Here is a 16,372-nt window from a genome sequence, read left to right on the forward strand (position 1 = left end):
TTTTTATTGTACAGACATCGCTTTTCCACAATTTTATTATATGTATTGATGATGATGATGATTGATGATTATAACACTCTCAGTCCGTTTTAACTTAATTTTTATTTACTCACATCAGTGCCACCTAAAAAATCTTTATATCGAAATTCGAGCAAAGCTAAGAAAATGAGAAATAAGAGTTCTCAAGGATCGTTAGAGGTAAGAGGCTTACTATTGACCGAAAACAACATATTGTGTTATGCCGAGAACCTGAAACCGCTTCACAACGAGAATTGCGGCTCACAGCTGACCGCGAACGGCATGTACTATCCTGTGAGACCGAAACCTTCACTGAGAGGGTATAACGTCTCACAGCTGATCGCAAATGGCATATTTTATCTCGATAATCTGAAACTTTTACTCAATATGAAGACCGATTGACAAATGATAGGGTGCACCATAATATTATTCGATCTCTTGAAGATGAACATGAGCATAAGCAATGACTAGAGTAGGGACGCGAATATTACCATTATTTAAGACAAGATTATTTGAGACAAGTACGATTAATAAGTTTGTTTAATGAAAGATTAAGAATTGAAACTATTTGGTCTCTTGAAACGGACGAATAGCGAGAGGCCCGTCTTACTGTAGACAGATTTCGACAGTCTTAATGACTTAAGAGGTAAACATAGAAGATCAATCTACGAATTCGGTGGTGTGGTCCGACAAATATAAAAGTGGGTTTGCTTATAACCTCACAATTGATTACAGATCATCTTCTGTATAGGCGATATTAACGTAGTATGTTCTTTTTGTAATGCTTTAAAGAGGAGTAAGGAGTCGGCTTTCGTTTGAAGATACACCAGAACCTTTGAAATCACTACTTTTAGAGGAACATGTGCAATCTAAACAGTTCTTAGACAATATTCGCTCTTATAGTAGTGCGTTTTAAATTATCCTTTGGTGCTCAACAATTATCAGAGGATCCTTTCATGCTTACTTTTAAGATACAAGGTCAAGTTTATCATTTGATAGGATCCCTTTTGCCTGAAGGCCAACCTAAGTTTCTTCAAATATATTTTGTATTCGACTACAACGAATAGTCGAATACAAGAAATCAATATTTCTCGAATTTAAAATAGGTATTACAATTTTTCCTACAGTAGGGCGACGAATGTATTTTCGCATAGTAACGGAGGGGAACTCGCGGGGGGTCAAGTGACGCGGGCCTTGTACCACAAACATGCTTAGTTTGTTGTACCGAGCGCGAAAGAAAGTCATCGTGTTTTTAGTAAAATTACTATGTAAACTAACGTAATTTAATACTTAGGTACATATTATATAATGATGCGCTCAAACTGTTAATCTACATTTAATTTAGATTATTATTTGAATTCCTAAGTAATGTAGAATTTAAATCAAATTCACTCATGTTTTCCTCAGATTTTCGATGTCCTCCGATTTTAAGATTTTCTTATCAGAGTATTCAATTTTAATGTAGTTTATTTTTATAAGAGACAATTAAGAACATTCAAAAATAAAGTGTCACGTATTTTTTTTAAACGACGAATGACGAAAAACGACGTAATCGCGGACGAAGTCGCGGGCAACAGCTAGTCTATAAAATAACGCTACTAAAAACATGCTGTATAAGGCATTGTAAATACGATAGCATACAATGTAGTGTGACGGAGGCGCGTAGTCATGCCGTCAACAGCTAAGACTTTAGGCGTCACAGCCATCGTTGTGGTGGGTTTGGGACTTATAGCAGGTAAATGTTATTTATTATAATTAACCTAATCTTAAAAAAAACCTAAGTGTTTTTTTATGTTACGCATTTGGCTCAAATCTCTGCTGAAACGCATAATTTTAATGAATACTTGATATTATGTGTTATTGTAATAGGTCCTTAATATTCTGCGTTCTCGATTTTTATTAAAAATTATTGTTTAAACATCCATATTGCATCATTTGACCCATTCAAAGAAAAAAACATGTCATTGATAAAATTTATTTTATAATTATAAAATGTTCAACAAATTGTGTTTCTAAGAGTGGACTGTGGAGCATACGCAGTCCATGAAAATTACCATTCATATTAATGCGATATTTCATTATACAGTTGTTCAAATGATATCTACAGCAGTCTTAAGACATTGGGAAAATAAAGACAGTAAATACATAGTTTGAGTATCATAAAATCGTATAAAGTTTTATGAACTCACGTTTTAATAATATTTGCTTAGCTGATAATTTTTAACTAATAAAATTTCGAGTATAAGATTTGTTGTTTCCTCCAAACTTCAAGTTCCAGTAAATGTTTGCTAGTTAACAATTAATATCATGTGTTAATTTTTATATTGCTTTACGTCTTCTCATTTTAGATAAAAAAATGTATTTACAGAGATATACCACATTGTAACATTTGCATTTGTGTTTTGTATGTGTTTACGTCATAACGTTACCTATTGGTGTTTTTGTGTAGAGTGATGTAGAGCTGCAATAAATTAGCAAGATTGCTATTATTTAGTATTTGTTGATATTAATTTTACATAAAATAATTATTGTGTAGGTTCAATCGCAAACGTTACATACTGATTAAAATTGAGGTTCAGTAAATATATCCAACTTCAGTAAAAAAAAACGATGAACCAAGATGAACCAAGACTAGAGGAGTGTGCAAAAATCTAATTGTTTTTCAATTTATCTGCACCACCACTGTCCCGATTGATAAATGGAATTGTGTGGATATCGGTGTATTCAAAAACCAAACATTTTGACATGTGACATCTGCCAATTTGAGTTTCACATTGTGGATTATAGCTAACCCACATAGCCTTTGACCCGCAATGGGAACAAATAATGGTTATGATAATATTTAGAATATATAATCAATCCAACGATCGACAATAATCATCAGAGGCACTTTTAAGTAAACATCTGATAATTATAATTTTATATTTGCTTGACTCTGTATAAAAAAAAACACTTGTTACATAGGACTCTTGTTTAAATTTTTTTGATAATAGGTATGACCCATATTCAGGAGACTGAAAACATTATTAGACGCCGGTTTCTGCCACAAGATTATCTTATCTCTAATAATATTATGTATAATAAAGAGGCTCTTCTCTTCGTAAATAAATATTTACTATTTACTAAATTTATGTGCCAAAAATTGATTTGTTTGATTGTTTGTTTTTTGATGCTTAACTCTAACTCAATTTTACTAAATCGATTTGAAATATTAAGCTATTGCATAGCTTCTATCGCGGGCCTTGAGCGCGGGGACCGAATCCAGAAATTGCGTAATGAAAAACCTCACGCTCCCCACGGGGACGGGCGCGGAGGTCCGAGGTGTGGCTTGAAGGCATAGCATGCAATAGCTTTACCGCGGCAGTCCCCGAGTGCCACACGTCTTTTTTATTTTATACCCATCATAACCCGGCGATAACTGCTAGTAACTACTTCTGCTTTTATCCCGGGTCAAACCAGGAGAAGTTGCTAATACTCAATATCTTTCCAGGTGGTATAACATGGGCAGTGCTAGCTACCACCAGGTCGGAGGCACCGCCCCCAGAGCTCCTGCCCCTCGACTGGTGGCAGCATTGTGTGCTGTACCAGATCTACCCACGGTCCTTTAAGGATAGTGATGGCGATGGGATCGGTGATTTGAAAGGTGATTTTATTTACTTCATTTTGGAAGCAAATTAGGATTAGTCGTAAATCGTGACGTACTTACGTGACGTAGGTATTATGTAGGAATAATGTTATTTATAAATACATAATTATTATTACAACTAGCTGTTGCCCGCGACTTCGTCCGCGATTACGTCGTTTTTCGTCATTCGTCGTTTAAAAAAAATACGTGACACTTTATTTTTGAATGTTCTTAATTGTCTCTTATAAAAATAAACTACATTAAAATTGAATACTCTGATAAGAAAATCTTAAAATCGGAGGACATCGAAAATCTGAGGAAAACATGAGTGAATTTGATTTAAATTCTACATTACTTAGGAATTCAAATAATAATCTAAATTAAATGTAGATTAACAGTTTGAGCGCATCATTATATAATATGTACCTAAGTATTAAATTACGTTAGTTTACATAGTAATTTTACTAAAAACACGATGACTTTCTTTCGCGCTCGGTACAACAAACTAAGCATGTTTGTGGTACAAGGCCCGCGTCACTTGACCCCCCGCGAGTTCCCCTCCGTTACTATGCGAAAATACATTCGTCGCCCTACTGTAGGAAAAATTGTAATACCTATTTTAAATTCGAGAAATATTGATTTCTTGTATTCGACTATTCGTTGTAGTCGAATACAAAATATATTTGAAGAAACTTAGGTTGGCCTTCAGGCAAAAGGGATCCTATCAAATGATAAACTTGACCTTGTATCTTAAAAGTAAGCATGAAAGGATCCTCTGATAATTGTTGAGCACCAAAGGATAATTTAAAACGCACTACTATAAGAGCGAATATTGTCTAAGAACTGTTTAGATTGCACATGTTCCTCTAAAAGTAGTGATTTCAAAGGTTCTGGTGTATCTTCAAACGAAAGCCGACTCCTTACTCCTCTTTAAAGCATTACAAAAAGAACATACTACGTTAATATCGCCTATACAGAAGATGATCTGTAATCAATTGTGAGGTTATAAGCAAACCCACTTTTATATTTGTCGGACCACACCACCGAATTCGTAGATTGATCTTCTATGTTTACCTCTTAAGTCATTAAGACTGTCGAAATCTGTCTACAGTAAGACGGGCCTCTCGCTATTCGTCCGTTTCAAGAGACCAAATAGTTTCAATTCTTAATCTTTCATTAAACAAACTTATTAATCGTACTTGTCTCAAATAATCTTGTCTTAAATAATGGTAATATTCGCGTCCCTACTCTAGTCATTGCTTATGCTCATGTTCATCTTCAAGAGATCGAATAATATTATGGTGCACCCTATCATTTGTCAATCGGTCTTCATATTGAGTAAAAGTTTCAGATTATCGAGATAAAATATGCCATTTGCGATCAGCTGTGAGACGTTATACCCTCTCAGTGAAGGTTTCGGTCTCACAGGATAGTACATGCCGTTCGCGGTCAGCTGTGAGCCGCAATTCTCGTTGTGAAGCGGTTTCAGGTTCTCGGCATAACACAATATGTTGTTTTCGGTCAATAGTAAGCCTCTTACCTCTAACGATCCTTGAGAACTCTTATTTCTCATTTTCTTAGCTTTGCTCGAATTTCGATATAAAGATTTTTTAGGTGGCACTGATGTGAGTAAATAAAAATTAAGTTAAAACGGACTGAGAGTGTTATAATCATCAATCATCATCATCATCAATACATATAATAAAATTGTGGAAAAGCGATGTCTGTACAATAAAAATATGTAGAAAAAAATTAGCAGGTGATATTATTAAATCGATCTTGAACCCAAAACTGTAGTTAACATTTTTTTTGTCTGTTTGTCTGTATGTTTGTGCACGCTAATCTCAGAAACGGCTTATCCGATTTAGATGCGGTTTTCACTAATGTATTGTGGTAATCTTCATTTAACAGTTAGTGTTTATTTCATGTCAATCGGTTCATAAATAAAAAAGTTATGACAATTTATAAGTAATCACGGCGAACATTTGCTAAGGCATTCTATTGTACACTGTACAGTGTACGATAAAACGTAATTTATCTGTTAAACGCTACAGTTATTCCTTTACATGTCCAGATGATCATATCAAAATTCCCCAAGGGGTAAGCTGAGGTAGTAGGGGGGGCGGGGTCAAATTAACATTATGGTTACTTCTAATAGGTAAATTTTCCACACAAAATGTCCTTTAAATTATGTCGTATTATATTTTTAACCCCCGACGCAAAAAGACGGGTGTTATGTGTTTGACTGCTATGTATTTCTGTGTGTGTGTGTGTGTCTGTCTATGGCACCGTAGCTGGCTAACAGGTAAACCGAATTAGATGCGGCTTTTTTTTGTTAGGCAGCATATTTTCCGACGCTGGTTCTTAGATAAATTGTATCGAAATCGGTTCATCCACTTATTATACCTACATAGGGGTAAAAGTGGGAATGAAAAAATGATATAATAATTTATTTTTAAAGATCGTTGGGAAGTTTATGAAATTATTTATTCCTTTTTCTATACACTTTTCTTCGTCTAAACGGTTAAGTTACGTGCTCCCTCTCTCTCTCTTCAGCCTTTAGTTACGTGCGTGAGACAGGAAACATCTAATTTGGATTTGTTGCTGGATTTGATAAAAATTGAGTATCAATTAAGCTGATCAGTGGCTACACCATACATTATTAAAAACATCCATTTAAGAAAGGAAGGAAATAGAATTTGCTCCTCTCCCCCCCTGGTTCCTAAAAAATAATATGACATAATTTAAAAGAAATTTTACGTAGAATTAGTTTCTTTCTTTTTTGATTTTCGATATTATATACTAATCATAATTTTTAATTACAATATTATGTAGTAACTATTTGGTATAGGTTAGGTTATTTCATTTCTTGATTTTCTTTAATAAGTTGGTACGTAAGTTTTTTAGCTCAGTTTAGTAAGAAATTTTAATAACAATTCTTTTAATTATTTATGGTAGTACGTATTTACTCAATAATTGTATGTTAAGTAGTAATTCAGCATGGGCGTAGCCACGGTGGGGCTGGGTGGGGCGCTTACCCTGGCTTTGATCTGGTAGGTACCAATTGTGAAGGGGAGTGGGCGTGGGCGTTGGCGTGGGCCTGGGAGTGGGCGTGGGAGTGGAAGCATGAAAATAAAAACAATTATTGTTGCCCCACCCTGAGCCCATGGTCATAGGTCCCATAGTCACTATTCCACGCGGACGAAGTCACGGGCACAGCTAGTAGACAAATATAATCAGAAAGCTTTGAACTCCTAAGCTCAACCATAAAAGATAGACATTAATTATGATGTCGGGACATATTTTTTATATAATATGGAGAACATTTCTTTCATACTTGATTTCTGTGTAGCTTTAACCCTTAAGGTTGCACACGCGACGAAAGCTTAAAATGGAGTTACTGCTCTGCTCACGAATATGAAAAATAATTGTACCAAATTTCGTTTAAATCCGTCGAGTAGTTTTTGTTTCTATAACGGTTATACAGACAGACAGACGGACAAACATTTTTGGCGTCAGTGTCGATCCCTAATCACCTCGTGATAGTTATTTAGGAAATATATTTCATGTACAGAATTGACCTCTACAGATTTAATATATTTTAAGTATTATACATATAATTAGATGCCAATTTCCATGTAACGTTAAATTCGACTATACAATAACTAACAGACAACGCAGGTTACTCTCGTTTCCGTAAGTTGAGGCGGCTACATATTCGGTCCTCATAACTTTACTTTTTGTGAACGAAACGACAGCGCGGTTTAATTCGATGCCAACACCATCAAAAAAAAGAAATATTTTTAATTGTGAAAAAATATTATGATTTACACTATTAATACTATTTTAACATTAACACAAAATATAAGACTGTGAGTGTGTAAAAATAAATCCAGCTAGTTTCACATCAAACTTATGTTTTTAATTAGGTATACGACATTAAAATATATTAATTACCAAGCAATAATCATACAGGTAAATACTGAACAAAAGTATTAACAGTCAAAGTATATTTTTACTTACAACATGTAAATGATGAAGGAATAATAATTATCAACGAACTAACCTTTTTGTATTATTGTTTATAAATATAAATTCATAAACAATAAATTTATAAAGAATAGAAATTTTCGACCACTAAAGAATGCTGGTTCGAGTCCCGCCTCGTTATCGAATTTTTAAAACACGAAGATTTTTAAAAATGTAACCAATGAACACAATCAATATTAGATTAACTGTAATGGTGTCTAGTTTGACTTAAAATAATAAACATCTACCCTCACTTTTAAAAATGTAGTATATTCACACGAATTATAAGCGCACCTTATAGGGAAGGGAAGATATGGGTTAAAGAGATAAATAAATAAATAACATAATTATATTTAAATTATTAATTTTTAACATTGTGTTCAGTAGTGTTATCATGTAAATTGATTTGATTTTTACGAAATCTCATAGATGGCGCTGTTTCAAATTTGTATACTAATAAATTCATTAAACTGATTCTCTGCCCAAATTACGTAAATGACATAGTTTTTATTGTGTAAAGCTAGATAATAGCATGGCTTACCCGAAACCAACATTTAAACATGAGTCTTTAGATTGTACGCTGTCGTAATTCACGGAATACGTAAGAAAAAAAAAGGTTCACAGCTCCTCCCCCGGAGGTGATAGCATGATAATATGTTTAAAAAAGCCTCACCCGACCTGTTAGTAATATTCATGCAAAATTTGAAGTCAATCTATGCAGTACTTTTCGAGATTAGCCTGGACAAACATACAGACAAACAGACAAACAGACAAACAGACAAACAGACAAACAGACAAAAATTCTAAAAACTATGTTTTTGGCTTCTATATCGATTATAGATCATGGATTATGTATTCTTTTAAAAAAATATTCAATGTACAGTTTTGACTTTCCTACGATTTTATTATATGTATAGATATACATACAGTTCAATATATTACAATGTATCCTGTGCAATGAGCATGTTTATGTATCTAAAATAAATCTTAGAAATGTTACGAAACTAGTTTCAAATAGAATAGGAACATTTATTATATTGTACTCAAGACACTAGGCAGAAAATTTTCTCTTTAAGGTTCTATATTTTCTTAATGTAATCGTAAAAAACTACGACGTGACGATTATTAAAATACATTCAAGAGCAGATTAGTAGTTTGGGATAATACCCGACATTAAACCCTATTCTCGACCATAACCGTTCTATATGAGTTTATAATGACCCGCTTCCTGCGTGGACGCAAATAAAACTAATTATGTGTATTATTATATAAATCGTCACGATTTTACGAAAATATAAACAATTTGCATGTAATAGTATTGGGATCTTACTTGAATAAATTTTAATTTTTAAGTACATAGATATTTTAACTTCTTCGGTTAATATTATATTAGAGTAAAATCCAATACCAAGAGACATTGTACTTTTAAGTCATCTACTTCAAGTATACTTCAGAACATAAACTTTGAAAGAATAACTAACTTTTTATACAGTTTTTTTAATCCCACGAACCCAGTGCGTCTTTAGCTAAACTTTTCAGATGGCTGATAAACATACATATATAATTTTAAATAAATACTTAGACTAATTAATCTCTAACCATGAACCGCACTTCAGGTATTATCAGCGAGTTAGAACACTTTGTGGATGCCGGCGTGGATGCAATATGGATGTCGCCAATATTCGAGTCACCTATGGTTGATTTCGGTTACGACATTAGTAACTTCTATAGAATACACCATGAGTACGGCACTATGGAGGACTTTATGGAATTACTGAGCAAATCACATGAATTGGGTAAGAATTATGACTTATAATATCGTTTTTTCAAGCGTTTAAAACGACTACATCAAACTAAAATTAGCTCATATGCGAGGTATGCTTCTTGGTTCTTCAACGTCAACCAATCAAAAATATCCATCGCATAGGCCATAGAGCATAGAACTATCATCGCTATCGGTACAGTAAATCAGTAAAATCTTAAACACACTTGTTTTATATGATCCCAGTTGGAGACGTGGATATTTTATGTCAAACTAGCTCACCGCCCGCGGCTTCGCCCGCTTTGTCTAAAACCTAATAAATTATATACTAAAACCTTCCTCTTGAATCACTCTATCTATTAAAAAAACCGCATCAAAATCCGTTGCGTAGTTTTAAAGATTTAAGCATACAAATGGACATAGGGACAGAGAAAACGACTTTGTTTTATACTATGTAGTGATAATAATATTTTCTAACAACATGTTACTTCATATTCGAAAATGATTTATTAAAATGCTTACTTCTTCTTAAGTCCCTAGTAATGACCTTCAAATCAGCAATTAACAGTGATTCATTTCTCCAATTTCACAGTGTCACAGTTATAATTAATTTTCTTACAACTCAGGTATTCGCAAAAGTACCAGAGCTTTATCAAAGATATTATATTTAGATTAACGGAAGGCCATTTATCATTTAATAATTTCGCTAAACAAACGTAAACTGCTAAACAACTGATAACAATCACGATTTAATACAAAACTTGATAGAAAACGGTATAATAAATCACGAATTACGAAGGATATCGCGATAGAATTGATTTCGAGTGATTGTAGTTGTATTGCTAATCGAATAAACTGAGATAAAAGAAGATAAATGGTTTCGTAACAAACACATATTGTGTGCACGAGCTAATAATTCGGCTATTGTTACTCGATTATTGTTTATTTTATCTGTTATTACATCGTCTAACACGGTATTAGCGATCGATATCTACTAAAAAATAATCTATTTGTTCAAAAAGTGCTTGATACGTGCTTCTTTCCTGTGCTCTTTACAAATCTACCCGTGGATTAATTCAAATACATACCTACATACAACGCACAGGTTCTTAAAACAAATTTGAAATATAAAAATATATATTTTCAGGTATCAAAGTGCTTTTAGACTTCGTCCCGAACCACGCCAGTAATGAATCCGAATATTTTATCAAATCTGAAGCCCGAGAGCCAGGGTGTGAAGATTTCTTCATCTGGGCTGATGGATTGGAGGATCCTAATAATCCTAATAATACGTTACCACCTTCTAACTGGGTACGTTATAATAATAATACTTTTAATAAAAACCTTTAAGGATAGAAAGCTAAGTTTACTTGCCAGTAAAGTAAAGATAGCCTCTGAATGAAGTAGGTATGAAAAAGTTCACCCGAGGACAAAGTCCTTTGTTTCGTTCATTACTATATTAATAATCATTCGTAATTGTCTGAAATATGAAAGAAATATTTAACTCCATAACTTCGTCATTTCAAACTACTATAGCTTAATGGTAGAATTAAACCTAATATTTAGAAATTCTCCTTATTTAAGTTTTACATTTGACATATTATTATAATAAAAAAACTATTTACAGTCACGTCCAATAGTTGTCTATAGCAAAACTCTGCCTACGCGTCTATCAGGCAGAGTTTTCTGAAATCCTATACAAAAGACTTTGAACACTATTACGATGAAATAAAGTGTTTGTTTTAATGGCTCTTTCATGCAACGTCGTTCGTATGCTTTTTGAAGACATGTAAAAAAAATCTTTATTGACATAATTACACAGGTCAAAATTATATTTAATCACTTATAACACTCACAAAACAGGTGAGTCAATTCGGCGGTTCCGCCTGGGAATGGAGCTCAAAGCGCCAACAGTACTACTTACATCAATTTGCTATACAACAAGCGGACTTTAACTTCCGCAACCAAGCCGTTAGGGAAGAAATGTTCAATATTATGAAATATTGGCTCGATAGAGGAACAGATGGCTTCAGAGTTGATGCCCTTCCATACTTGATAGAAGCAGATCCAGCTGATCATGATGGGAGATACCCAGATGATCCGCTAAGTGGTTTAGCAGAATTTGAACCGCATCAACTTGGGTACACCATTCCGCTATATACGAAGGATCTGATTGAATTATATGATGTGGTGTACGAGTGGAGGCAGTTTGCGGATCAGTATTTGGAGGAGAATGGTGGTGATACACGGTTAGTGAAGTTTTATTTATTCAAAATACTCTTGTGATGTACAGCTTATTCCGACTTATATTTTTGTTTCAAATGTAAATAGAGAATCAATATTTTGATAAAAATATTTTAAGTTTCTATTTCCTCATTAACATTAGCCAGGTCAACTCTATAGTGGTCTATATTTTGACACTGTATTTTTTATGGCTATATAAATGTTTCAAAATTTTTGTTTCGCTTAGCGTCACTGTTTTCACTTTTTTATCATCAAATATCTAAACTATCCTACTCATAACAAATTATTTATCTGACAACAAATTATTGACTGGCCGGTTGGCTTGGTTGGTAGTGACCCTGCCTTTCAAGCCACTGGTCGTGGGTTCGATTCCAACCCAGGGCAAATATTTGTGTTATAAACATAGATTTTTGCTCTGTGTCTGGGTGTTAATTATCTATTTATTTAAAATTATACATATATGTATGTTTATCAGCCATCTGGTTTCCATAACACAAGCGAAAGCTTAGTATGAGATCAGATCGTGCCGTGTGTGAAAATTGACCGGAAATATTAATTATTTATTTATTTTTCTTTCCAGAGTCCTCTTTTCAGAAGGCTACGCGAACATCTCAATGACGATGCTGTACTACGGTAACGAAAATGGCGACATCGGCGCACATTTCCCCTTTAACTTCGACTTCATTACTGATCTCTCAGCCAAATCCAACGCGAGAGACTTTGTGTATATTATATTAAGATGGCTGACGTATATGCCACATGGAGGAATAGCTAACTGGGTGGTGAGGATTTTAATTTTTAATATCGAGTTGAAACATGCTAGTTTGTCTTCGTTGTATATGAGTAAAAATTTCGGTTTCGATCACGACTTTTTTCAATATTGACTCAATAAACCATTCTTTTGCGTCCATAATCTATGGCACCTTTATTTTCTTCTTTGAGGTAAAGTATCATATTATATTCCTTTATAAATAATTCTGAAGTTAACGTCCCTTTAAAATGAAACAGATTATATTTTGCAAAAAAATGCCCTAAAGATCTTTCACAAATAAAAAGCCCATAAAATATTCCCAGTTCGGAAACCACGACAACAATAGAATGCCAACGCGTTTCCGCGAGAACATGGTGGACGGATTGAACTCACTCAACATGATCTTACCGGGAGTCGCTGTCACTTACCAAGGAGAAGAGATTGGTAATTTTCTATTTGTTTATCTATTGTAATTAACAGTTTTTGAAGTTAAGATTATTATTGCGCGTTAAAAGTAAAATTTCAAGGTCACGTCATGGAGTAAAGCGACGATTTTGGTATTTTTGCATCTTGCCAAAGAAGTTTCACTTCGGACACATGTGCTCTTATTCAATTAAAAAATGTCTCAGTTCTTAAATAGTTCGATAGTCAGTAGATTGTTGAGTAAACTGTTTTATACAAATTTATAATTATATTTTTTTTTCTATTCTCTATAAATTTATAAAGCATTTGAATGCCATAAAACCAAAAATATCAAATTCAAGACTGATAGAAGAAGAATTGAAGAAGATATTATATTTTATTTTTTCAGGAATGAGAGACGGCTACGTAAGCTGGGAGGACACAGTAGACATAGAAGCCTGCAACCGCGGAGATGAGAACACATACCACTTGTATTCCAGAGACCCGGCGAGAACACCGTTCCACTGGAACAATTCCACGAACGCCGGGTTCAGTTCCGGGGACACTTGGTTACCAGTGGCTGATGATTATAAGGAAATTAATTTGGCATTGCAGAAGGAACAAGAGAGGAGTCATTATAAGGTAGGGAAAGGATTATGTGGAAGGTATTTGAGGCGATATTAAATCATTTATGTCTTATTAGTTATATATTTTAGATTTCACTCATCATCAGTATTTGATGTGTAGTTTATAATTGCAAAATCATTATGACCATTATTTTTATTACTACTATAACTATACTACTACAACTTTAGTTTTTTTTACATTAACTAACAATAAGCAACTAAAAACATGCTGAAAAACTGTCCGAAGCAAAACTCTGCCTATCCGTGTATTAGGCAGAGTTTTCTAATTATACAATAGATTTTGAATATCTTATTTCGTGGCAGTAATTTCCACGTGTTAATTTCAATGAATGTTTGATATAACCAGAAACATTTGTGACGATCTTTTTACGGACACTTGTGATTGAGTCTAGTTGCTTATATTGTTTAGATTCATAGATCATAATAATATAGTATTACGCAATTAATTGTTTTTCAGGTCTACCAAGCCTTAACCACCTTACGAAAAAAGGAAAAATCCTTATCACACGGGGACTACTCAATCCGAGCTCTATCAGACAATACTCTATACCTCACGCGGTATCTCAGGACATATTCTACTATTGTGCTACTCTTTAACGTGGGAGACACTACTGATACTGTGGACTTGGGAAGAGTGGTGGAGTTGAAACTACCCGCAAGTGTTTATGTTGCTAGCGTTCATTCGGCTAGAAGGGAGGGGTGAGAAACGCTTTTAAGCTATTGCATAGCTTCTATCGCGGGCCTTGAGCGCGGGGACCGAATCCAGAAATTGCGTAACGGAAAACCTCACGCTCCCCACTCCGACGGACGGAGGTGTGGCTTGGCATAGCATGCAATAGCTTTACCGCGGCAGTCCCCGATTGCCTATTGCACTATTGCAAAGCTTGCAAATTGCAAAGCACTATAGCAAAAGCCTATTGCAAAGCATCGCATCGCTGTGCCGGTTGGAGTGTGTGTGAGGTTTTTTCGTTACGGAATTTTTACATTCGGTCGCGCGTCTGAGATAAAAGCTATGCAATAGCTTAAAAATGGTGATTTTCAAGAAATCACATGCCATGATTTATTTAATTTTATACCGATATAAATTCCAAATTTGTAATAAAAAGCCAAATAGGCAATAATCCTTAGTATCAATTTTAATAATAGAAAAGATAAGATTAGATAAAGATAAGAAAACTATTTTAACAATTGTACAATAATAAAACAATATCTATTTTTGTAATAATGCGATTTATTTTTTCCTTTAACAATTTCTTAACTGTTGCTTTTATATTTCAGAGACACTATAAATGAAGAAACTATAACTCTATCTGCAGGAGAGGCGATTGTTCTTATATCGGAACCAGTATCATAAATTATTATAATTAAGTTGTATATATACCTGTAAATAGTTAATTTAAGATTTTTTATAAATAAAAATGTTTAATTTTTACACTGTTTTTTTTGCAAAACATTTTTTGACGTGACAACGTCTTATAATTCGATAGAGCCGGTTGCACGCACGAAAAAACATGACTCATGCGGCGTTACCTCGCTCTGAGGCGTTCCGTAAGGCTTGAAGTGCGAGCGAGAGCGCGGAACGAGCGACAAAGAAGTACAATCGGCCTTAAGGCGTTGACACGTTCAACTATCGTCAGTAAACCGACTTTACAGACAACCAATTTTTTTCTTAATGAAATCTCTCCGTTCCATTATTTCCTACATTTTTTTTTTATACACCAAAGGCATCATACAAAATAGATAGAAAATAGATATGTGATTTTGCTTTGATAAAAATGCAGGAGTATAGTTTTTCATAAATAATGAACTATTTCTACATGACTAACATACCTCAAAAATAGTAGAGCTTGTATTTCCTACGAATAACTAAAAAAAATTGGTTGTCTGTAAAGTCGGTCTACTGACGATAGTTGAACGTGACAACGTCCGAGTGTGCTTCTTTGTCGCTCGTTCCGCGCTCTCGCTTGCACTTCAAACCAAACGGAACGCCTCAGAGCGAGGTAACGCCACATGAGTCATGTTTTTTCGTGCGTGCAGCCGGCTCCATCGAATTATAAGACGTTGTCACGTAAAAAAATAACAATTTATTTACGAAAATATACCAAAAAAAAATCTAAGATAACTCATTTCAATAAAATATAAAGAAAGCTTCCACGTAAACATACAGATTACAACAAACTAACACAAATAAGTTATTCAAAAGCCATAGATAATGAAATGTATACTTATCTCCTTCGAGATCCCTTTGATAGCATCAAATAACATTAGATGATGGCTATCTTTGTATCGACGGAGCGGGATACATTAGGGAAATTGCGTTATCCGTAGAGTATCGAAAACTGCAACGTATGCACTAGTCAGTTTTAATACAATTAATGTAGGAAAGATTAGAGTGACGATCCATGGAGATGACATTAAAAATAGGAATTTTTCAGTCATCGTCTAATTAAACATTTTATTCGTACCTCAATAGATTTATAAATACAAAAATGACTCTGTCTGTCTATTTGTTTATTATATTTCAAGAAAAAATTTGAAAGAATTTGATGAAAAGACATGAAGAAAGATATTTTTTTAAAAGAACATGAAAATGGCTTATAGAAATATCAAACCCTATTAAAACAGATGTAGCATTATATCCTTATGCTTTTGAAAGCCAAATAGTGTAACATCTAGTTAATAAACTAATTGAGTACTAAGGATGCCACAGGGATTTGTCTGGCTTTGGAACTGTATCGTCCTGCGGGTACACTAGAGATTTGAAGTTAGGTTGAGAGAAAGTAGCACTGATTACATGTTAAATGACCAGTGTACATAATAATAGCATTTAAGTTTAAAAATTCATACAATGAACCTGTTAAGACGATCTTTGGCGCGATAAAGAGATAGATGAA

At 34.0% G+C, this 16,372-nt stretch overlaps 2 protein-coding genes across 7 annotated transcripts in view; one reads left to right on the plus strand and one right to left on the minus strand.

Annotated features, from left to right (window-relative positions):
* loaf (low-density lipoprotein receptor domain containing lost and found) overlaps positions 1–16,372 on the minus strand; it is a 94,346-nt gene that overhangs the window by 62,747 nt on the left and 15,227 nt on the right. The gene's annotated exons all lie outside the window — the stretch shown is intronic.
* Positions 1,687–14,850, plus strand: LOC149490896 (maltase 1-like). The gene is made up of 10 exons (XM_089711371.1): positions 1,687–1,753; positions 3,509–3,661; positions 9,289–9,468; positions 10,582–10,745; positions 11,298–11,683; positions 12,259–12,460; positions 12,753–12,873; positions 13,241–13,473; positions 13,936–14,177; positions 14,757–14,850. The coding sequence occupies exons 1-10, from the start codon at positions 1,687–1,689 to the stop codon at positions 14,830–14,832; spliced, it is 1,824 nt and encodes a 607-aa protein (XP_089567497.1). The 3' UTR covers positions 14,833–14,850.

The sequence above is a fragment of the Colias philodice genome, chromosome 2 (assembly GCF_061535455.1).
Source record: "Colias philodice isolate Cphi_HAF_F1 chromosome 2, ilColPhil1 Martin Lab GWU primary, whole genome shotgun sequence".
Classification (NCBI taxonomy): domain Eukaryota; kingdom Metazoa; phylum Arthropoda; class Insecta; order Lepidoptera; family Pieridae; genus Colias; species Colias philodice.